Source organism: Stigmatopora argus, chromosome 6 (genome assembly GCF_051989625.1).
Source record: "Stigmatopora argus isolate UIUO_Sarg chromosome 6, RoL_Sarg_1.0, whole genome shotgun sequence".
Taxonomy (NCBI): Eukaryota; Metazoa; Chordata; class Actinopteri; order Syngnathiformes; family Syngnathidae; genus Stigmatopora; species Stigmatopora argus.
Genome location: NC_135392.1, coordinates 16,347,191 through 16,372,564, shown reverse-complemented (window position 1 = coordinate 16,372,564; position 25,374 = coordinate 16,347,191). Strand labels below are relative to the sequence as shown.

The 25,374-nt window shown below is 39.3% G+C and overlaps 1 protein-coding gene across 8 annotated transcripts in view; it reads right to left on the bottom strand.

The window, feature by feature from the left end:
- Window positions 1–25,374, bottom strand: part of cadpsb (Ca2+-dependent activator protein for secretion b) — an 87,752-nt gene that overhangs the window by 28,980 nt on the left and 33,398 nt on the right. For all 8 annotated transcript variants that reach the window (XM_077602833.1, XM_077602825.1, XM_077602830.1 and 5 more), the window contains exons 4-16: window positions 22,482–22,562; window positions 21,872–22,105; window positions 18,655–18,776; window positions 17,415–17,526; window positions 15,297–15,436; window positions 14,187–14,253; window positions 12,943–13,051; window positions 12,642–12,854; window positions 5,875–6,011; window positions 5,619–5,806; window positions 2,914–3,015; window positions 2,759–2,822; window positions 1,782–1,905 (exon numbers count right to left, since the gene is read on the bottom strand). In XM_077602833.1, coding sequence (XP_077458959.1) covers window positions 1,782–1,905; window positions 2,759–2,822; window positions 2,914–3,015; window positions 5,619–5,806; window positions 5,875–6,011; window positions 12,642–12,854; window positions 12,943–13,051; window positions 14,187–14,253; window positions 15,297–15,436; window positions 17,415–17,526; window positions 18,655–18,776; window positions 21,872–22,105; window positions 22,482–22,562 — 1,693 coding nt within the window. The remainder of the gene's footprint in view (window positions 1–1,781; window positions 1,906–2,758; window positions 2,823–2,913; window positions 3,016–5,618; window positions 5,807–5,874; window positions 6,012–12,641; window positions 12,855–12,942; window positions 13,052–14,186; window positions 14,254–15,296; window positions 15,437–17,414; window positions 17,527–18,654; window positions 18,777–21,871; window positions 22,106–22,481; window positions 22,563–25,374) is intronic.

Sequence of the window (25,374 nt, the reverse complement as noted above, 5' to 3'; positions counted from 1 at the left end):
GTAAGCAGCCTGCGACATTTTCCCCCATGCGTGGTTCATGCTGGGATATGTAGTTCTTTTGTCAATAACCACATTAATTTGGTGCTCGCCGTCATTCCGGCTGGATTGACAAAAGAACTCCAGCCGCTAGATTAGCGTCAACAGAGCATTCAAAGCTAGACTGCGAACTATATATATATATATATATATATATATATATATATATATATATATATATATATTATATATGGCTCAATATTGAGCCGCAACAGCTCTCGCAACTACGGCAAGCAGCCCCCGACTCTATTTCCGGTGCACGATGAGTGCTGAGATATATAAAATGGCGTTTCATTTCGATTGAGCTCGATCTAGCACATTAATTCTATGTTCGTCGTCATTCCCAGTGGAAGTCTCAACTGTGGTCCGAGCTTTCAGGAAGGCAGAAATTACTGACTCGATTAATGACGACTTTGGTGAGACGGAGACGAGTTATTATGCTATTGGTGTGTCGAGAAAATACTAATTCTTTAACCTCGGAGAAAATTAAAAAAACTGTTGTTTATTCATGTTGGGAGTGAATGGAGTTGTCAGACAGCTGATTTGTAATCTATTTATAAAGTTTGTCTGACCTATCTGACTGTATTGTTGACATTCGCTTTAGGGCAGCACCATCTAGTGGATCCATAACATAACCCCAGCCTCTACTGTAGACCCGTATAATGCAGTGTGGTAGACCAGTGTAATGCGGAGCGGTGCGCCTTACAATGCAGTGCGCCTTATATATGGAAAAACATAAAAATGTGTCATTCATTGAGGGTGCGCCTTATAGTCGTGAAAATACGGTAAGCAGAGTTTACAGAAGGGTTAGTGGGAGACAGAGGTTACAGGACAGCTGGTGTTATCCTGAGAAGGGGAGTGGTAAGGGAAGTTTGAAAAGAGGTCGGGGTTGGGTTTGTAGAAGCTAATGCAGTCTAAAGCCTTTGGAAGTCCTGATTGTCGAGGGGTCACGAGAATGACAGATCCGTATTGAGAGATTTTGGGGGGAGTTGAATGCATTTTTACTCACACACACCTCTATACAAAGGGAAACTTGAGCTACAGATCAGCACAAAGCTAAAGCAGGCCTGAAACAAAGGAGAGGGTTATTGCACTGAGAGACAGAGAGGGAGAGAAATTCTCGATGGCAAAAAGAAAAGAGGACAAAAGGTCAAGTGGAGTCTCTAGACGTCTTTTCGTGTTCATATTGACCAATGGCCAGTCGGCTCTGTTTTCTTATTTGCTGTGGTTAAATGAGCGCAAAACAGAAGTGTTCACCTTTTTATTTAGATGTGAATAAAAGTACTCCAATTAGCTTCCCTAGATGCAATTTTTGCATAATCAATACAAAAGCATAGACAGGCCATCCAACAGGTTTACTTTAAAGTGGTGTCACACTTTTATTAAATTAACAAAAGTCATAGTTGTTGAGTTAGCCTTAACAAAATACATAAATGCTCAACATGAGCATATTATTTGCCCAAAATATCAACTTTTTCGGTTAATTGTAACACAAAAACAAGTTTGATCAACTTAGTTTGAAAAATTTGAAAGAAAAAAAAAGGAAAATCACCGCATATCCAGATTTTCAGAAAACTATGCATGAATTTTTCTTGACAAATTTCAGGCATTTCAAGTGGGTAATTATGAAAGAAAACAGTAAACTCAATCTGCAAGTAAAAAATATAAAAAAGGATAGTATATAAACTGTTTCGTTGCAGATATTTTTTATCTACACTCCATCAAAGAGAAGTTATTTTATTTACCTTCAATTTTAGCATACTCTTTAATCCGTTGATAGTTGAGGTTAGCAGCCTGTTCCAAACATCTGCGGATTACTCCTTTAACTTCCTCTGGAGGGACTGGTGTCACAATGTCCTTCATCAGGACCTGTGGAGCCCAATTAAATACAAGCATGTGACCTGCTCTTTTACATTTAACAGATATTATCCACTGCGATCGGCTGGCCACCGATTCAGGGTGTCCCCTGCCTCTGGCCTGGAGACAGCTGGGATTGGCTCCAGCACCCCCCGCAACTCTAATGAGGATAAAGCGATTCAGAAAATTAGATGAGATGAGATATTATCCATATAGAAATATACCTAAAAAATCTCAAGTCCTCAATGATTCACCATCATGACCAACATTAAATAAATGATATTCTTAATTTAATTTAAAGAAGGATTTAATTATAAATAAATAAAATGTTGGGGTAGTTGTGTATAACGAACAAACCAACTCATGCTTTCCTTATCATAGTAACTCACTCATAGAAAGGACTCTATCTTGCCAGCCTTTACCCTGGACTATGTCACTCCCATGTAGTCTATGTATTGTATTCTCATCTCTCATCTCATCTCATTTTCAGAACCACTTTATCCTCATTAGGGTTGGGGGGGTGCTGGAGCCAGGCGGGGGACACCCTGAATCAGTGGTGAGCCGATTGCAGGGCACAAGGAGACGGACAACCATACACACTCACACCCATACCTAGGGGCAATTTAGAGTGTCCAATCAGCCTGCCATGCATGTTTTTGGAATGTGGGAGGAAATCGGAGTACCCGGTGGAAACCCATCCCCAGGCCCGGGAGAACATGCAAACTCTGGGAGCCCACATTTCACCAACAGTGGTAGCTAGATGCCATTGTATTTTGATCGTGTTTGACATCTTATTCAGATTGTGGAGTAATACAAGCAGTACACATAAAACATGTATGAATGTGCATTAAAAAAATGTACAAACCCTTTCTAGCAAAGATAACGTGGCCTTCAGTGCGCCTTCTGGACGGCCAAAGGGGAAACAATATCTACACAGAGGGGACAAGAAGACATGTTTTCATAATGACAGATGACAGTTTGTTTAAGTGGAATAAAGTGCAACGCGTGGGTATTTGTCACCTAAAATTTACAATCTGGTTTTCCAATATCACACGCAATCGCTCTTTGATATCTTCAAATCTCTCCTTCTCGTCCACTTTGACGGTGCTCAGCCCATCTGGCCTGTGAGGGTCATAAAAACACATTTGAAGGGCAAAAGAGCTGGATAATCACATGCGCACACGCACAAGAGTTGTCTAAAATGGCGTTCTTCTCGAGCCAAATTAAGAGTTCACTTTAGGTTAAAAATAACATGACCAGAGGCTGGTCGTAACAAATTACATTTACTCCATTATTATTACTCAAAATCTTTTTGGGCAGCATTGCACCATACTGTTTTTTTTTGTTTTGTTTCATTGATCCATGTACACTTAACACAGTCTAACAGTGTCTGTGGCCCCACAGAAACGAATATACCCCAAAGTATTCATTTAACTGAAGTGGGTCTTTGATAAAATGGCTGTGTGATGAGCTAAGATGCACTGCCGTTTTTTTTCTATATACGATTTTTACCCACTGAGCCTATTGCACTGTTTCAAGAGTGTAAACAACCAATCAGTTTAAGCTCAGATGTCAAGCATTGTTGTTACTGAATTTGCGTTCACTTATGTCTTTTTTAAGCAAAAATATCATTTATTATATTTTTGGTTTTAGTAATGTTGAGCAGTTTCATTCCAATTGGTCTATTTGAAGCTCATGAGCTTCTCACAAATTACTCAATCCTTAAGTTTATGGAACAAATGCACTTATACTTAATTGCAATTATATATGAAAAAAATATTTTACTCATTTTTTAGTCATTCTATTCTGAAGCAGCAGTCATGTTCTCTGACTTTTCAAGAGTTTTTGGCTACTCCATCGACAGCTGATGATATATTGTCTCACCTTTTGTGCTCTTGCGAGAGCTTGGAATCCCTTCTTTTTCTAAACTTGCATATGAGGTTCGCTCGTTTAAATCCACTTTCAGGATTTGGCCTTTGGAAGTTTTGGGGGTTCATTAGGGCCTCGTAGCCCAGCGGACCCCAGTAACTGCGGCCCTCTCTGACTTTAATGGATGCATGGGAGGATGAATAATTTGGACAGTAAGAAACTATGGCAACAAAGGAAAGAAAGAAAAGAACACAAAGAAAAAACAAGGAAACACGTGGACATATGCAAATGGTTAACAACACAAAGTTAAAGCAAATACAGAGACTCAATTTATGGAACTGTAATGTGTTTTTCACAGGCTATTGTAAATTCAGTAGGAAAAAAGACACTAAATCTATTGATCAGCAACATGACCAAACAAGAGAAAGCTAGGGAATTATGCCATGATTATATATTTCAACCCTAATATGTTTTGGCATGCATGTTTTTTTAGTAATTATTATAGTTATGGATGATTAGCCCTATATGGCCAAGCGTATCATATTTGGTGCATGAATATTTAGCAATGTGATATTAATTCTACCCTGATAAAAAACTAATTAATCAAATGTATATCATACAAATTCATCACAAATTATGTTTGAAATATGTAGCCTTTTTGTTTTGAGGGACAATCCAGAGCCTAAAGAACTTTAATTTGCTGTCAATTATTTTGTGCTTTGGCCTTTTACTACCAATTCTCGGTAGTCAAGTCAACAGATATATAGAAAATAATTAGAATAACAAAAATATTTGGAGCAAAGAGAAAACTAATGATATAAATATTTTTTATTTTTTGGGGGGCCATGGCTATACCTCATTAAAAACTGCTGACAGTAACAGATCATCAAGTAATTTGGAAACAAAGCCTTTCTTGACTTTGATAAAAACAAATTGTTTTATCATTTACTGGTTACATTATATTTTGCATTATTTTTACTGATCTAAAAATGCATAGTATGATACTAGTATGATATATAAAATATAGTAAACGTATACTGGTCTAAAAATATGGGCACTGATGTATTTCTATATTTTGGGACATGTTTACCACCTTGTTGCATAAATCACTTTTCCTTTTAAATACACATGAAAAGGGATGAATTGTTTGAGCTTGGAAGGTGAAGTTGTTTCCCATTCTTGCGTGATATACAAATTTAATAACCATTTTAATTTGATTATTGTTTTGTCTTTAGCATGTATTTAATTTAATACATGTTATGTAATGTAGTTAAATGTATGTTAAAAAGGTGTTTAAACATTAATCCATCCGTTTTCAACACCTCTTCTCCTTGTCAGGATTGTGGGGTGCTGGAGCCTATCCCCGCTGAATTCAGGCAAAAGGCATACTACACCATAAACTGGCCGCTATCATATTTTAAAATTCATGGCGGCATTTACATTTTAAACAATGCCAAAACTTAGTGGAATGTTTTGTTTTTTGGGGGTATTTTTGGGTCAGGGAGTAAGTGAACAGGTTGATAGAGTTTATAAAGGAAATAATTAATATTAGAATTGCTTATGGTGCTACAAAAAAGTAGGTTTCAGAACACAAATGAAGCAAAATAGCCTGCAAAAAAACATTACGCAGTCCTATTAATGTAGCCAATGCATGAAACAATATAAAAGAACACTTTAATCAAACAACACATAACGTGAAAGAAATAATAGATGGGTAAAAACTAAATATCTCGGACGCAATGATTCGTCCCTTCGTAAGGTATAGTGTGTGCTATACGTAATATGAACACATGTTTTTGGAAAAGCTTTTTCCTGTCAAGTCATAGAACAATGGAAAGAAACAGGTTTGTGCACACCTGTTCCCGTGCACATGGGAGGCACAAAATGCAAAGCTGTAGTGCAGAAGAGTAGGGTCGATAATGGCGCCACTCTCCGCCCTCTCCAGCAAGTCGCGCAGGTAACACAGATGCCTGTGGCAACCTCGGACCCCGTTCCTGGCACAGTATTCATCCAAAACAAACACCTGACCTGGGCTGAACCATCCCTGCGTGGCACAAGTGGTAGTCAGTGGCCTGCAAGGCAACCCTGAACGTGAACGCGACAAAACCTCACCAAACAGCAGAAGGTGTCGTTGAGCCTGTGGTCCAAGGTGAGTCGCTGCACCATCTCAAAAAGCGAAGCGTGGTCAAAGCTACAGGGGTTAGCTGAGATAAACTCATCCATGCCGTGTTTCTGAGCTCTGTCAGCATCTATCCCCCCAACGGCACAGGAAGAAACACACAGGTCAGAGGATGGGATGACAGTCAAGCACGTGCTAAGTCTTGGTCATAACACAGAAGCATCAGGGAATCTTTTTTTTCTGTTGGTGGTGAAGGGGAGGGGGTTCTTCTGAGGGCAAATTATAAACATTAACAGCTTACATTGTCAACTTGCATTGTGTCAGACAGCGTAAAGAGATCTGATCTATTGCTGGGAGAGCTGATGCTAGGAGTGACGTGCTTACATTAAATGTGCATGCACGTGTCTTTGTAGTATCAAAATACTTTTTTGTTCTTCCTGTCAAACGGCATCAATAGATTCTGCCATTCCCAATGGTTGTTTGCCAACCAGCTGTGTGCCATAGAAATGCACAGCAAAGGTCCCATTTAGATTGGCTATTGATCTACTTGGTTTCAAAGAAAATGAGAAAATTGTCAAAAATGAATGGATATGGCTGATGATTATTTTTTAATTGAAAATTTCTTCGTTTTTTACTGCTTATTAAAGACCACATGACAATATTTGGTGCACGTTCACTATCTAATGAGTTCAAATGCAAGGCCTGAATTGAAACAAAAAAAAATCAGTTTTGACTACCATGGTCACAGAGGTATTAATTTAACATATAATTATGAGGTTGTAGCTGGCAGTCATGTGGAACTGCACCACATAAAACAGAGAGTAGTTTTTTTAATCACCACATAAGATGAAAAAGAGGGCTGGCATATTAAAAATACCTTTCACTCTGATGGAGTGCCAGCATTAACAACTTGTGTGTGTAACAGGAGGGAATATAGTAAATATGTAGATTTCTACATTTTCTCCATTGGCAATACTACAAAATTATTTAAAAAACACAACTCATTATAGATTCTAGAAACTAAAAGATGATAATGCTTTGAACCCAGGACCCCAGAACTGTGAGGCCGACCCGCAAACCACTCGCGCGACTAGGCCGCCCTGTGGTTTTATCATTTTTTAAAATTAATGTTTATTGTTATTAGTGTAGTTATCAGGTTTATCCTTTTTAGCATTACAAGTAGTAAATACTTTTTTTTACAATATCCGCTCTTTGAATACATAAATGTTGTAACCCTCAACCAATTAGCTGGTAATTCAAATAATACAGCGCCTTGTCGTCGGCTGCTCTCTGCCCTCACTGGAAGACATTGCCAGCCCTCGTTACCTCTGGCAGACGCTATAGGTCTCACAAAGTACGGACAAATAGGCTTAAGGACAGTTTTTTCCCACATCCATCAGGACTCTAAACTTGCAGTAACACGACACAAAATCCCTTCTGTGTAATAACTTCGGGGTGAGGTAACATGAAAAGACGTTGGGCGGTGATCTGCCTCCTACTGGCTGACTGAAGGTAAGTGAGAGACAGTGAGAGGTAAGTGATCCGCTCGGGGGGTGATGCGATGTATCCATCACGGCGGAATGCCAAATTACGAGTCTGAAATTATCACTTATTTGGGTCTTTTGCCGAGAAAACGCACCTTATGGAGAAGCACTACCAATTTCGTCATACGGGTATGATGACAATTAGGCTTTTGTCGATGACAAAGCCTATGTCCGATTATTTTTATGTATTATTATTATTATTATTATTGGAGAGCTCTTTTTGTATCTAGTTGTCAGGGATACTGCTCTTGTATCCAATCTCATTAGTTAGTGCAGGTGTTCTTGATAAGTGATGCGGTCATGTCCTCTGTGTAAGTGACAGGTGTCAAACCCATGACGCACAGACAAGGTGACTATGACGCAGGAGGGGGCGTGGGGTGGAATGTGTCGGTCTGAGTTTGCGGTTGGGCGGAGCCTGGAGAGAGCAAAGGTGATATCTGTCAATCTCAACGCAAAGGAAAGGCTAACGAGGGATAGAATTGCAATGCAGGTGCTTAGCATAATGGAGTATTCTTAACGAGGGAAACGACATAAGGTCACAATTATCCCCTCATCTGAGGAGAAAAACCTGTGGGGTGACAACACAAAATGTGCACAAGAAGAGTAAGAGCGTAACAACAAGTGAGATCATGTGAAAATGTAGTGCGAGAACAGAAAGTGAAGATGGAGGACACTGACAGAAGTTAGGATTGAAAGGACAACAAAGAAGTGGACAAAAAGACAAAATAAAGGAAAAAGGAGGACCAAGGTGAAAGAGTTGTTCATGACCAGGTTATCCAGTGGGAATTTAAAAGGGTGTTGGGCAAATGAGACAGCACTTAAAAGTATGAGCAGAAGGAATCTGGCCTGCAAATATATTCTTTGTTCAGAAGTGAGGGCATAACGGATGAGTGCACTAGCTGGCACATTCAACACTACGTGACAGTTCCAGTTTCAGTGGTGTATTTGCTACAAAAGAGCAGACGCTTAAAGAAAGAAGCACATTTTAACATCATGCACATCTACTGTTCAGATTTGACATTTGGAATTGCATTCCCTTGTTTTGTATTCTCGAGGTTCTCTTTCTCTTTCTACGCATTTGCAAGTTGACAATACTTCAATGTGTTGCAGTGTGTTCATGGTCATCTACTGAGCAGACTAACAGGCATGTCACTACTAAAGAGGTCTAAGAGGGTAGCAGTTTGGTGCAAGTATGGGTAAACAGCATGAAGCCGACATAGGCAGAACTGTATCATTCTCTGGGATATGGGGAAAGGGGAAGGGGGATCATGAATGGAACCTCCAGTATTGACAGACACTAATGGGAACATGACATAGTAAAAGTGTCCTATTCAGGCAAATAAAATGCTGTATGAGATCACTGCTTTCTGAAGGTGGACTACTAGACTTGCCTCAATATCACCAGGCCCGTCTATTGCAGGGGGAAGTTGGGAAGAGGAGGGAGTTCCGGAGTATTTCATCGTAAGAAGGGGCGGCATTAGCTACTCCTTGTCTTTGGCATTCAGAATACTCCGCATACATATTTGCCAACTCTCGTCAAATCAAAAAGTAAATCATTGGAGTCTAGGAAAAAATTGAGCCCTCAGTAGTAAAGCATGTGAACACTCTCACAGCCTTGCATGAAATGAATTATTCATGTTCCATTGAGCTAATTTTAAAGATTTGCTTCCAGCTCTTTAATACCACATCAATAATACACATGGATATAGTTTTACTTTTATCTTGGGCCAATCTGTCGTCTTTTTAGTCATCAAATTGCTTTACTCTTGAGGGGTATGGTTTCCAATGTGAGCAAAGAGAGAAGGCAATTATGCAGGAACAACGATCATATCCACTTTAACCAAATACTAATCCAAAAGAAAGAGCGAAATAAAATTGTTTTGTTCTATTTTTCAAAAGAAAAAAAAAGACATGCATCCTATACTGGCACGAATGAATGCTTCTGGAGTAAAATTTGATCCTCAAGTGGAGGTTCTCAAAAAAGAAAAAAGTTCTCAACTAAGATCTAAAGATATGAAGCGAGACATGAAGAAGGAGCAAAGGCAGGAGGAGAAAGAGCAGGAAGAAGAGAAAGAAAGACAGAAAGAAAGAGCGTTGCATTTGTCAGATAATCGGCGGGGATTATCTGAGCTGTGCCGGCTACAGGGAAGCACTTACCCTTGAGTCCAGCTAGAAGACAGCAGGGTAAGAAGGGACAAACCAGAATAACATAAAGACTAGCAACAAGGCTGGAGGAGAGCAATCACGAGAGACCCTGACTGACCGAGCAGCTAGCGGCATTACTGAACAAGGGTAGACAGGCAAAGCATGAAGAAAACACAACTTAGAAGAAAACAACAACAACAAAACAACAACCGATACCGACATGAGACCTTGTGGCTTGTGAGTACATGTGGAGACGATGTGTGACAACAGACTCTGAGGCAGATTGAAGAGAGAACGGGTCGGACAGAAATAGAGAAGAAGAAAGCGTCTAGAAACCCCCTTCACTCCACTGTAGTGTTTTGTTGTCCATTTTAACCATGTGCATAAGGAGTGGTGAACTAACAGGTACCATTCATATTAAAAAGAACAACAAATATCAGTCAAGAGGAAGGTTCTGGAAAGAATCAAAAGAGTTTCACCTGTATCCCAATCTTTAATATCCAGGAATATCTCCTGATACAGACATAAACTCAAAACCAATATCAAAATCTTAGGTTTTGACCTAATTTCAAATTTACAACGAATGGAATTGTATTAATTTATGCACAATGGTCTATTACGTATTTTGCTGTTTAATATACCCCCCCATTCAATATACCCGGGTATATTAAACGGCAGGGGTATATTAAATGGCGCACAAGCGGGAACGTATGATCCACTACGCACTCTTTATGCCGTGACGGGGTGCATCAATGTTTTGCAGACTAAAACTACTTACTGCTCAGGTTAAAACTACTTACTGCTGAATAAAGTCTGACTTGGAATTTTAATGAACTTAAGTATCTATAATTATGCCCCCATGAACACCATACAAATATTGCCAAAAAAGCTGAGTTGCCGTTTAATATACCCGGGTATATTAAACGGCAGGGGTATATTAAATGGCACACAAACGGGAGGCTCAAAAAAGCAAAAATCATTTAATATACCCGGGTATATTAAACAGCAAAATACGGTAGCTACATTTGACAACATCGCCGCCACCCATTTTTGCATTGTTTCTAGCAATTTAGGATTGATTACAAAAAATACATTTAACATGATTCGGCTCATTAAACATGTGCAGGAAGATACATTATTAACTTCACAGTGTCATGTTTTATGAGCAAAGGAGCCCCATTTAGGATCAGCTTGGAGTCTTATTGTTCCCCAAATGTTATTTTAATGCATTTGTTTGTTTGAAATTTCATTTGTTATGTGGTGAATGGAGCAGAACCACTGAGGTCTCAGGGCTCAAAATTAAATTTTCCATTGCCTGTACCAAATTCTAGATGCAAAGACATGTAAGCAAATAACAATAAGATTTTTTGTTTGTTTTTCTTTAAGGAAAATCATTAATGAAGAGAGAGAGAGAGAGGGACTGAACTCTTTTGGATAGTGGAGAAAGAGATTGCAGAAGATACAAAGATGGAGTTGATTATTTCAACAACAAAAGAATCAGCGCCGAAGATCAACGTAAAGCCAAACAGGTAAGAATCATTGGCGATTAATAAAACAGTTGAATAATTAAATGTTTAACTTTGAACCACTTTGCCAATATTTGGATTACTATGTTTCATTTTCCATCGGTGAAACGACAAAGTTCACTGCACGAACACTATATTTTGTAGTATAAGTCGCCAATTGTACATACTTAATTGGGAAACTCTTAACATTGAGCCCTGAATGTGCTAGCATTGTTTATTATTATTCTATTTTATACACTCCCATACCTCACACCTAGACCTGTTTTCACTGATAATTGTGCAAGTGCAATGAAGGAAAGTACAAAAAAAGAAAATTTTGCAGGAATAAAATGGGACAAAAAGTTTTAAAAAGTTAAAACTGAACCTTCCCAAGACTGTTATTTAGCACTACAGCGGAGTGAGGAGGGTAATGTAGAGTACATTATGATCCCAGTGCCATTCAAAACCACCAGGGGGTGAAACATATTTGCGCAATGTGCCACAATGTTTCAGGGTAGGGGTTGGGGATTGGTGAGATTGTGTCACCACGGTGAGACTTTGAATGGCGAGAGCTGGCGTCAGAAGAGTCAACTAACCACAAGAACGACCACAAACTGGACAAAGAAACCAATGAGGAAACAAGAGACATTTGCGATAGGGTTCGGAGGGCTGACCCAATTGATATCAATTTCAATGCAATTTGAATGCAATGATGCGGGGAAAAAGAGAAGAATACACTTCAGGGGCATTATCATTGGGAAATTGTTTTGTCGTCTGAGAGTTGGGTTTAAAAAATGCCATAAGGTCTTTCTTTATGGGCATAATGAAGATGCACACTGAAAAGCCTAATAACATCTTGAATAGCAGGATCTATTACAGAGGAATTAAAGTATCGTAGAATCAAATCAGTTGATCTGTTTTGCCATAAATTCTGAAAGCTTCGTGTAGGGACTATGCACTAGGCCAAATGAGAGAGAGAATTAGATTTGTTGTAATGAACACAATCTGCAATAAATTTGGATTTAAAAAAAAGGATTTAGGGAAACAAGATGCAGTAAAAACGAAATTGGGACAGATGCCACACGACTGAAGACAGTCTTACCTTTCACTTTTCTACCAGACATGTGAGGTGCTTAAAGCACAGCGGTTTACTGGTCAAAAACAAGTGGGGCCACCATTTAGTGAATAAAACACGAGCAAGACACGCTGACGTCAGCTTGAATTCCACCCCAGCAGGCTTGAATGTTCAGATCTCACGAGAAGTGGTAATTGTGGTTTCATACCACAATGATCACACCTTTCCTAAGTTGGTCGTTGCTTTGGATAGCCTGTTGGGTTGGCACCCTTGGGAGTGGGTGAAGTGAGTAAGTGGTGCTTCAAACCATATGAGGTCAAGGCATGTGTGTATGCTTTTGTGTGTGCATATGATTGTGCGTTAGTTCTACCAGCATGTTTGTGACCGTCAGAGTGGAGCACATGAGCGTGAGACATTCATGAACCGTCACTGCATCGTGGATGGAAACTACCTACGGCTTAAATAGGCGTGGTGCAATTCGGCCTACTTACAGAACTGAGAGATGGGAGCATCCATTTGGGCAGAAGTACCCCCTTTGGAGTTAAGTTTCTGGACCTGAGTGGGTGGGACAGGCTTGTGGGACTGGCCGGTGGCACGATACATGGCTTGGACCCACAAGATGCGGTCCTGCTCGTCATCGCTGGCGAAGATCACAGTGTCGCCCTCCTTCACCGCATTGAAGAAAGCCCTTCCGCCATCCAAGCCTGAGATATTCGGAGCAACGCCGGAGATAATCAGCTTCGCAAAACAAAACAAAACAATAAAATGCTCTGGAGGGAGATGGTAACTTACCTGGCTGCGGGTCACTGTAGTCCACAGTGTAACCATCGAGCTGGAGAAGTTCTTGTGGTTCTGACTTCTTCTCTCTATAGCTGCACATGGCGAATGTGTACTGACTCACCTATGAAAGCAAGTGTGGGGTATTATTTGAAATATACACAAAGAATACGCAAGGGCCAATGATTCTTCATGACTTGACATGACATGAGTTCACAAATATATGATTTCAGTGCAAAATTCCTTGGTCATTTAAATCAGTGGTCCCCAAACTATTCCAGAAAGGGCCGCGGTGGGTGCAGGTTTTCGTTCCAACCGGTAAGAGGAAACCTTTCCACCAATCTGGTATCCTAGAAGTGCAATTAGTGGATTGCAGTCAGGTGCTTCTTTTTTCAGCAGAAACCTCATTGGTTAAACTGTTTGTGTTGGATCGGTTGGAACAAAACCCTGCACACACAGCGGCCCTCCAGGACCGGTTTGGAGACCTCTGATTTAAATCATTATTGAAATTTGACTCTATAATCAGTTTCTGTATAATTATTCTAGTGTCTTAAAATACCAGTAATATAGTATACCCATCACCTTTTGATAAGAGGAAACAATATGCTCCTATCAGTTCATGTCCTAAATATTTTAGTATTATATTGACACTCTTGTGAATTTAAATTAAAAAAGATATATGTATAGGTTCCAGGAACACTGTCAAAAGTGTGAAGATAAGTGGAATGGACAATGAATGAAATATATTCATACTATAATTTAAATAACGTATAAACAGTTTGCATGCTTTCTTTGCCCATTTTAATGCATTTTGTTGCCTTTTTTGCCCTTTTTAACACATTTTGTAGGCTTTCTTTACTTATTTTTAATGCTAAGGGAACACATTTAGTTAATTGTGTTGCTTATATAGGAACAACAATATTATTCATTTATCTTTATAATAGAAAACAAAACAAATGCATGTGCATCGCAAGAGATCTGAAGATAGGTGTACCTTACATTTATTTTAGGAAGTAATTTTTGTTTATTTATTTACTTTTATCTTAGATGGGGAAAAAGTCAAGCACAAGAGGCACAATATATAAATAAATTGATACAATTTTCCCTCTGTTCCCATGATTAGGAGATGAATATACACGCCAATAGAGCACTCTTAATCTACATTGAGGAGGTGTTTAAAGACAAAAAGTTGAGAATTGTGTCATGTCCTGATATTTAGGGACCCAATTGAGTGAATGCTTGTGGATTTTAAAACATACCTGCACAAGGACAAAGAAACGCTTCTTCCAACGCTTCCAGACATTCTTCCCAAAAGCCCAGAGATACCTGGCAAAACGTTTAGCAAACACAAAAAAATGGTTCTCATTTAAAGACTTGTTTTTTCCAAATTATTATTATTTTTTTTTATTCTGGTATCCACCAGAGGGTAGTGTTTACTTCCCTGTACATATCAATGATGATGACCAACGTTCCCTCTAAGGTGCACACCTGCACACTGGTCACACACGCTCAGCATACAAGAAAATCTATCCAGTGCAGTGATCGCACTGCAAATGAATTAAATATTTATAACTTTTTTCTGTATTATTTTGCTGTGTATTTAAGTGAGTGACAGGTATCCAACCAGTCATGGGATACCGTGCAATTACGGTACGCAGCCAATCACGGCATTGACAGTACTTGCGCATGTAACAGTGCGGCGGCGTTAAGTGACGCTAATGTTAACCCTGCTGAAGTGAATGTGATACGTCGACTCCCGAAACCAAAATAAAAAAGAACTGCAGTTCTTTTAAATTGGAATGGTGGAGTATGGGCAAAAAGAATAAAAAGCGGTGAAACTGGGGTCGATCATTTCTTTTTGGATTGAGAAAGGTCTGCTGTGCAAAACATGCAGCGAAACTAAAGTTATAAGCGAGTTTTCCGAGGGAAAAACATGTACTAAATGGAAGCTTAACTACCTCAAAGGACACATTCAGCAAAAAAGTCGTTTGAATGAAAATGATAAGTGAGAAGGACAGACGTGAAAAATAAGGTCAAATTGAAGTCAGATTTGTGCATATTCTAGTGATATTTATTATAATGTTTCATTTATAGATATTAATCATTACATTTTATTATGACTAGATCATTTATGGGTAGTAAATATGCACCTGCTGATGGCAGATGTGATACTGGTGTGTGGCCATAGCGAGCACATCTGATGTTGCTCACACTGGTCCTTAGTGTGCTCAGGGGTTATTTCTATATGCCCAGACATGTGTAAAATTAGAGGGAACATTGATGATGACTGAAATAAGGCCAGGGAAGTTTGTTCTATGCTAAAGAGGCATGGATCCCCAGAACTGACACCCACCCAGCTATTTACTCACCCGCAGTGTTTCATGTTTTGAGGCTTGTCCATGCGAATGGCCAGTTTGATCCTGAGATCTTGGTCAGGGCAAGCCTTAGTCAAGGTCATTTTATGGAGCTCAGACTGCTTTGGGCTATTGGGAGTCGGATGTAGGACAACCTGCATTTGAAGCAAATCAATACCTATGAGATCAATGTTTTGGTGTGACTTGATTTTTTTTTGCTAAGTCACCTATGCATGTACCTTGTTCTGTGAGTAAATGAAAAAGAAATAAAGAAAGATGAACAGGCCACCGCTTCTTGCTGCCTCTGTCTAATCTCTCTTTACTGCAATAAAGCAATTTGAGGAAGTATGATTTCCTAGCAGTGTGTGTGCCGCGGTGGGAGATCAGAAGGCCTTGTTACAGCCAAGGTCACCTTTTCTGGGACATCACCAATGTATCAACACAGACCTACCTTACCCAAAGGACCAATACATACTAATCTGACCTTAAACATTGGTTTGAAAAAAAGCACACAAGCATCTCTGTCAATGTAAAAGTGACTTTGGAAAACCTAATTCACTGGTCTATAGTATTTGTGGTACCATTTTGGAGCCTTGTACAAACTGTAAGTCTTTTCACGGATCAGATTTCAAGAGTTGATTTTTTTTTCATAACTAACATGTCTAAATATCAATGCTAAATTCATAAATTTGGGGGATTTGTATCAGTCATTCACATCTAGAGTCAGCTTAGGAACTTCTAGAAGGATTTCATTCTTCAAGGATATATCTGTTGAATTTCTGCTGTTTTGGTAGCCTTGCCACCAAGACGATCCGGCCTGATTAATTGATATTGACAACCTCGATTTTCTACAGTTTAAACATTATTTCCTCATTAACAGATTACCTAATTTTCTACACTATTAAGATTACCTTCCATGAATGGCCTATCTTGAAATTTGTGTCATATATAAGACGTACCTGATTATAAGACAAGACGCAGTAGTAGTATTAGTAGTGGTGGTGATAGTGGTAGTAGTAGTAGTAGTGGTGGTGATAGTGGTAGTACTAGTAGTAGTAGTAGCAGTAGTAGTAGTAGTAGTAGTAGTCATAGTTAGCAGTAGTAGTAGTCGTAGTAGTCACAGTAGTAGTAGTAGTCACAGTAGTAGTAGTAGTCATAGTAGTAGTAGTCATAGTAGTAGTAGTAGTCGTAGTAGTGGTAGTCATAGTAGTAGTAGTCATAGTCGTATTAGCTGTAGTAGTAGTAGTAGTAGTAGTGGTAGTAGTAGTAGTAGTAGTGGTAGTAGCAGTAGTAGTCATAGTTGTAGTAGTCATAGTTGTAGTAGTCATAGTTGTAGTAGTCATAGTAGCAGTAGTAGTAGTCGTAGTAGTAGTAGTCATAGTAGTAGTAGTAGTCATAGTAGTAGTAGTAGTCATAGTAGTAGTCATAGTAGTAGTAGTCATAGTAGTAGTAGTAGTCGTAGTAGTAGTAGTCATAGTAATAGTAGTCATAGTCGTATTACCTGTAGTAGTCGTAGTAGTGGTAGTCATAGTAGTAGTAGTCATAGTCGTATTACCTGTAGTAGTCGTAGTAGTGGTAGTCATAGTAGTAGTAGTCATAGTTGTATTACCTGTAGTAGTAGTGGTTAGAAGGTGTTATACATAAACTAAATAGAGCTGAAATAAAGGGATTGCATACATAATATGGTGCACTGCCAGCTTTTGAAAAAATTCAAGTCTATTCGTTGTACCTTACCAATAAAGGTTTGATTGACAGGAAACAATATTTTTGTGCTTCCTCTTGGCCAGTGTGTCATAATGTGGAAAATAGTGGATTTTTTAGTGATTAGTGTGAGGAGCCATCGTCCAATCAGCAGCGGTGTGTATTCTTATTCACCTGAAAAATGCCTCATTTGCCCAATTGAACACATTGACATTTCTTAAATATTCCTATCATGTATATAGAACAATCAATCTGGCGATATATTATGGGAGGGACCAAATATACCACAGCAGTGCATGAGCAATTTGCAATTAAGGCCAATTCAGGTTCTTTTTTTTAATTGCATTGGACTGTAACACATTTTTACAAATGTGTTTAGGAGATATGTTCTTTAAACATGTCCACATTATTTGAATAAATGTTTTTTTTTACCCTGCCCAGCTCTTTGTCCTCCAGTGCCAGCACTCCAGTGCTCTCAGTGAACAGTTTTACCTTGACAGCAGGCAGAGGGTGTGTAGTAGTAAAGTCCCCCTGAGTCCCCCAGCTGAAAGACATAACACAATCGACTCCAGAGTTTGGCTTCCATCACATTTTACAACACAGGAGACTGCATCGCCTTGAATGCTATTTACTGCTGGATGGCAGAAAGTTTTACTTTGGCTAAGAGAGAGTTTCATGACACTCAAATTAATAAAAAGGTATGCTCTTTTTTGACACCATCAATCTGCAACATAATTGCACAATAAAAGTCAGAACAGTTCAGAGAACAAATTCTTTATAGACACACTGACACTAATAATCCATCTTTGTGACACTTGTGCTAAATGAATTATGCAGTTTATACACCAGGCATCTTAAAATCTGAACTTGGCAAGATTTGTAGATCGCTGTTTGCACCGGCCTCGTCAACCATAGTTGTTTAAAGCTATATATCAAGAAGATCCCAAAGGCTCATCTCCAATTAGTTTAAATGGACAACAGTATGTATACAACTCAGAAAGTAGTTTCTGAGTAAACGGTAATTGGATGCATTGTGGGTTATTACTTTGTGCGGAAATACTAGCTGCTGCAATCTCATTTTGCCTCATTCTTTACTATTTACACTCAAGATGTGAACAACCGTTTTATTTTGAGAGACTTGAGAAAATGTGAATTTAACAGCAGTTGATGTGCCACAGCATTGAGAAGCAGGTTATTTTATAACAGATTTATTCCAAGAATATATATATATATATATATATATATATATATATATATATATATATATATATATATATATATATATATATATATATATATATATATATACACACATATATACATATATATATACATATATATACATTAGAATACAGTTGTTATGAAATAACCTGCTTCTCATTTAATATGAGAAACAAAACAACAATGGCATGCTTGCGATTTCTGATCATCTGCAATAAAAAATGTTTAAAAAAAGTCAAGTGCCAAAAGTGGAACCCCAGTGAAATACACTGAAGGAGTTTAACCATTACATTAAAAGGTAGCATGTTTTGCACTGAACTCAGAGTATATAACAAGTTGTAGCAAACTATTATAACATACTCTGGATTAACGTTAGTCAATTGTAAAGGACATTAAAAGCACATGCAAATGTGATGTTATTGTTGAGTGTATGTGTCCCTGTGTGTCTTACGTTGGCTTAGAAGCTTCCGCTTGGTCAGTCTGGAGCTTTTCTCCTCCCTCCACTTCCATAGTGCAGTAGACAATCCTGTTGGGGGCTAAAGACTTCAGCCCCTGCACCTCCATGATCACCACCTATATAGTCAATGTGATCATTCATACCATAAACTCATTTAGTGGCAGGTACAATTGATATTTAACTTCAACAACACTTATTAGCAGTGATTTAAAGGTCCTATAAAACAATGGATAATAAATGCAAATTAAGGCCACCTGATGGTACAGTAGTGGCTCTTCTGCCTGACTTTGACCCAGACCGTGACCGGACGTTTGGTCGCCGGACGTTTGGTCGCCGGACGTTTGGTCGCCGGACGTTTGGTTGCCCGGACGTTTGGTCGCCCGGACGTTTGGTTGCCGGACGTTTGGTTGCCCGGGTGAATATAATTTTGAGAGCTGGTTTCAACAGTAGATATTTAGATATTAAACTCTCTCTCTCATGAATATAATTTTGAGAGCTGGTTTCAACTCTCTGTCATGTTGTCAAACCTCCGGCGACCAAACTTCCGGCTACCAAACATCCGGGCGACCAAACGTCCGGCGACCAAACGTCCGGGCGACCAAACGTCCGGCGACCAAACGTCCGGGCGACCAAACGTCCAGCGACCAAACGTCCGAGTACCGACACAGACAGACTGGGATTGTGAGTGTGAATATTTTTCTTTCTCTGTGTGTCCTACGATTGACTGGCAACCAGTTAAACTCTGTTTTCCATATCTCCCTCCTCTAGCACACCTGAATCAAATGATCAACTCATCAGCAAGCTTTCCAGAAGCTTGATACCGATCTCCATGATTTGATACAGGTATGTTGGTGGAGGGCGACATGGAAAACAGACTGCATAGGGGCTCTCGAGTACTGGACTTCGCCACCCCTGGTGTAATCCGTCTTTTGCTTAAAGTCAGCTCTGCTACACTGACAAGGGTAAGCAGTTTTCAATATAAATGAATGAATATTGTAGATTGGTGACACCATAGAGGAGAGTGTTGCTACAAGCATGCCAAATTTGAATGATTAACGAAGAAAACACCTTTAACATGCGAGTACCAGTGCAAAGAATCTCATTTACCGACTCTCTCTCTCTCTTAATCTCTCTCTCATTTTCTATACCACTTATCTTCATAAAGGTCACGGGGGGTCTGGAGCCTATCTCAGCCAACTAAGAGCACCAGACGGGAAATCCCGACTTGGTGGCCAGCCAATCGCAGAGAATACTGTTTAATAAACTGAAAATTCACAAATTAATTTGTATGATGTCTAACCGTGGGGAAAATAAAAGCCAGGAAAATGACACCATTAGTGGGGGCATGCATGTTATTGATGCCAATTATACTAATTATTACATGCACCTGAGTGTATCACTGTGCATGTGTGTGGCCACAACTGTCACAAAATGGGTGCTCTCATAAGCGTAGGTGTAAGAAAAGCAGAATATGCATAGCTGAATGCATTAAACAACTGTAATTTATACTAGAATATATACATATTTTGGCGTGTTTATATTTTTATTACTTTCATGTTTTACAAACAGATTTTTATGTCATTATTGTTCACAAATATAGTTATACAGTGTGCAGTGGGTGCTTAAATATTAATTTGCAACGTTTGTCATTTAAAACTAATTATTTGTTCATGGTGCAGGTCTGTGCCCTATAGGCTAGCTTCTCAGTCACATACTGTGACTTGAAGAGACGTACCATTCACTCTCACACTCATACCTCGGGGTAATTTAGCATGTCCAAACAGCCTACCATGGATGTTTTTGGAATGTGGGAGGGAACCGGAGTACCCGGAGAAAACCCATGCAGGCCAGGCCGGGGAGAAGATGAGAACTCCACACAGGTGGACCGACCTGGATTGAACCAGGAACCCAGAGCTGTGAGGCCGACACGCTAACCACTCAAGCCGCTAGCCCTTCCTTATTGATTATTTAATTTTTAATATTATTTTTATTGATTGTTTGTTTGTTTGTTGTTGTTATTTATGTACTTTCCAACTTATTTATGTTATCAACTACTGATTTATTGATTATTTGTCATCCGTTGTTATTATTCATTGATTATTTAGTTGTTTGTTTGTTGTTATTTGTGCAATTTGTGGTGAAGCTTTACATCTCATACTTGCATAATGACAATAAAAGCATTCAATTCAATTAAAATACAGTAATACCTTGACATACGAGTGTGCTAACATATGAGAAATTTGAGATACAAGGACATTTCTGAGCAAATTTTTGCCTTGAGATACGAGTCAAATTTGAGATACGAGCATACGAGACAGTTCCCGATGTGGCCGCCCGGGTGACCAAGTATGCGAGAGGCTGCTTATGAGAACAACATTGCTCTGTCTTTCTCAGCGCATCTCCCTTGAATAAAGATATCTACGAGCGGCGTGCCGTAGAGGTTGCATTTTTTAACCGGAGATAGCGATAAACTGCGAAAAAGCCAGCATAATCTACATGGACTTGGAAGCAAAGCAAGCATCTGAAAAAGACAGCTGCTGAACCCTTCAAAGCGAGTCGTCGCTGGTTCGATAATTATAAAAAAAGACAAACTGTGATTCACTCGGTTCTGAGGCATAGAGAAGCAGCAAGTTCCGACTCGAAATCCGCGTTGGAATACATTAACATCTTCCCCCCGGTTATCACACAGGGTTTCATTTTAGTGTAATGTAAGATTTTAGTGTAGCGTAAGATTAAAACTTATTTTTAAGTGTGTGTGTGTATGTATGTGTGTGCGCGCGTGTGTGTCTGTATAGTAATTTAAAATCATTCATCCATGTTCCATACTGCCCATCCTCAAAAGGGTTTGCGGGGGTTGCTGGAGCCTAACCCAGCTGTCTTCGGTCGAAAGGCAGACTACACCCTAGACTGGTTGCCAGTCAGTCATAGGGCACACAGAGAGGAAAACGACCATACGCACTGCCAATCTTACCGCCGCCAGCGGGAATTGAGCCCGTGCCTGCCCGCGAGTGAACCACTGCACCACGAGGCGGCTTAATCTAAGTTCGGTCCTAGAACGCATTAATAGCTCGTATCTCAAGGTATTAGTGTACGTTAATTTTGTACTTTTGAGACAAAATGCATATTTTGTAGTTTGACAAAGACTGGCATGGTGAACTACAGAATATTTGTAGTACTTGGCAGCTCTGTCACTGTATGTAAAGAATTTTACCTCCAAAGTGAAAGACAAAACCACATCAGACTTTGAGAGCGTGTTTTCATCCTCCTGGCCCATGTCGATTATGGAGGTGTTGTGTCCTCGCTTCAGTTTCTGGAGCTTGAACTCTCCACCCTTGGACACAGGCATGCTTTCCAAATTGGCCATCAGCTGGTTCACTGAAGATTTGAGCTCCTCAATATACATTGCCTCCATGTCCTTTGACACAAACTTGGGGAAACGCCCTCCCTAAAAGAGACAAATAATGCATTGCTGGTAACAGATGAGTAACTGCTTCCTAAAAGCAGTCAAAAAATATTGAATGAGAGTAAAATGCATAAAACACAGGTGCTGTCTCCCTTGGCAATTATTTCCACAACATTTGGATCCAATTCCAATGCCGGATGGAAGTCAAAGAGATAGGAAAAAAGGGATCATGTTCAACCCAGTGGAAAGAATCTTGTTCAGTGATGTGAAAGACACAAAAATTTGTTTTTGTAACATCTAATACTGGCGAAAAATATAAAAGAAAACCAGTATTTCCTGGAAGTGGTCAAAATAGTCTTTTTTTAGAGAGAGACTAACACCTTTCAACAACATAGTAGACAAAGAAAGGCAATCTCACCCGTGCAATCTGGTCAGCCATTTGGAGACGGCCATCCAACTCTCTTCTAATCTGTGCAGCCTGTTCATCCAAATTGTCCAGCTATACAAACATATGGGGAAACTCCATGAGATCACATTTGATAAATACGGTATGCCATGTACTCAGAAGGTCATCAGTAAGATCACATTTCTCACACTGATGTTTTAGTTTAAATCATTTTTTAAAGGAAAGGTACACGCACAGTAAATATTTCATTCTTTGAGTATGTAATCCTTTAAATGTTTCACATACAGTGTTGCCTAGAGATTTCCGTCAGATGATTAAATTTATGATATACGAGCTGTTGTTTAGGCATTTTTTGTTTTGGCATGTGAGCAAATATTTGAAATATGATTACTGTATGGTTGCAGTAAACTCAACACAACAGAGAACAGTTTTACAAATACAAAAAAAAATTCTCAATGCCAGAGGCGCAATGTTTAAATGGGTTGGCAAGTCTGCCTTACTACACTTCTGAGATCAATCATGGGCTCCTTGTGCATCATGTCCCTGTGTGGGTCTTCTCCGGGTGTGTTAAAACATGCATGTTAGGCAAATTGGACACGCTCAGTATGTGCGATTATGAGTGGGAAAGGTTGTTTATCTGGTGTGCTTTACGATTGCCTGGCAACCGGTTTAGGGTGTACCCCGCCTCCAGCCCATAGCCAGGATAAGCTCCAGCCCCCTCTTATATAAAAGTGGTATGTGTAAATAATGAATTATAATTCCCCCTCCCAATTTAAGTGAGCAGTCAAAATAAAACAAGGAGAATGAGATGTGAATTTAAAACAACCTACAAAGCCAAGAAAATCAACTACTCTATGACAGATTGCATATCTGGTCAGTTTGTTGCAAGAGGTTGTAGTCATAGCAGCACGTTGTGTTAGCCAGCTTAAATTGAAAAGATGAGACTGAAAGGAAAATCCATCACTGTCTCACAGGCGGAGAGCTGTCATCACCATAGAGACCAATGAAAGGCACTACTGTGTGAGTTGTTATATTTCTTGTTGATTTGCAAGGTGGTTGGCATAAAACACGACCAAGACAGTAAAGCTCAGACAACAAAACGATGTTTGGACTGAAATGAAAACAGAAGTGTAGCAGTCAAAAACTATGCAAGGTAAAGCGAGGCTGCAAGTTCTGGCCCTAGAGGAGGAATGAAAATCAGATACATTCTTGGCTCCCTATCATCAATAATAAATGGGAATCTTAAATTAGCTGATGCAGGGAAAGAGGGTCAGGATCTGATGTCTCTTGCGTCCTCAATCCTTACATTTTTATGCTTTATTTCTTCCTGCTCTTAGCAAATGTGATTCTAATGAGACCAGAGACTACTGCTTCTAGGGGGGTTACTAGGCTCTATAAAATCTCAAAATAACAAATCTTAAATCATCAAGAGAACGCACCGAAACGTTTCTAGTGTTCCTCCCGAGCAGTGTAGTGTGGGTACAACAATAACATATAAATCATAAGATACATAAAACCCAAGCATCGGTTTCTTCACTGCAACTTTTCAAAAACACGGAAATTGAACTGGATTGTCTTGATTCTTCTTTTCAATCCTTTGCAAGAACGTTAGGATTTTTTTTCTTTGTCATTTTTACTTGGACTCCTCTGGGGTCTAAACAAGAAACGTTTATTTAAAAACGGACAGCAAACTTTTCCTTTACTTATCCGTTTTTTTCTTTTTTCCCTCTTTTTCCCCAGATGAATTGAATGGGCGGCACAGTGGGGAGTGTTAGCACATACGCCTCACAGTTCTTTTTCTATGCTTCATATTAGACATCAAAAAGGGACAATGTACACATTTGCAGATAATGGTTATCGTGGGTTCATGTCTTTCAGGTAGTGTGTTCAACTGAGAAGAGTGAATGTCGACTGTCAAGTGTGTTGACAGTTCAGGCCATGTACGAGCACCCTGCTGCATAACCCAGAGTTGTTGTTTAGTAGAGCATATAATCAGACGCTGCCACCAGATGCAGTAAAATGCCTGCACTTGAGTGCTGTTGGACAAGAGTCTAAGCATCCTGCAGAGGCTACTTCAACATATCCGATACCAGAAAAGCGTCCTTAACCTGACCTGCTGCTTTTATCCCTGAGTATTTGTCTGCCTTTCATTCTGAAAGCCATCCTGCGATGCTTGTCAAAACACTCACAAGAATGGCACAGCACATGTCCACTCATAAATCAATTGATCGTACCACACATGGACAAAAAGGACAATTTGGAACGATAGCGTGACAAAGCACTTTTACTCAACTGTGTGCGTGATTGCCTTCTTTAATTGAATCTTAGGAATGATGGACAGACAGACTAGAATAGGGTTAAGAATAGGATTGTGTTCGGTCATGATCTGTGAAAGTAAGATTGAAGTTTATTCATTTATCGTTTAGGTTTGAGTTTGAAGTTTATGTTCAAGTTTGATTTATTTAATAAAGGACATCACCCCTTAATGAACATAGTCATATTCATTTTAATGAACATATATGTATCTATGTAAGATTGTAGCCGACAGCTAATTTCCATCTTTAGTCCCTAATGCAGGTTGAAACTAAACGATGACAAACACAAACATAGACACATACACATACAAGTAGCACAGTTTTAGACAGCGTTGTGAACGCATTTTTTTTCGTCTAACCGCCAGGCTTTAACATGATTGCGGTTCAGAGACGGGAGTTCACGTATGATAATTGGTATTAAGTTCCAGGTATGTGAGGCACGGACAAACTTTACTAAGATTTGGACAGTGGTGTAAAGTAACGGAACACTCATATTTTGCAATAGTTCTTTTATCATTCATTCATCCGTTGTCTGAATGACTTTATCCTCTCAAAGGTCGTGGGGGGTCCTGGAGCCTATCCCAGTTGAC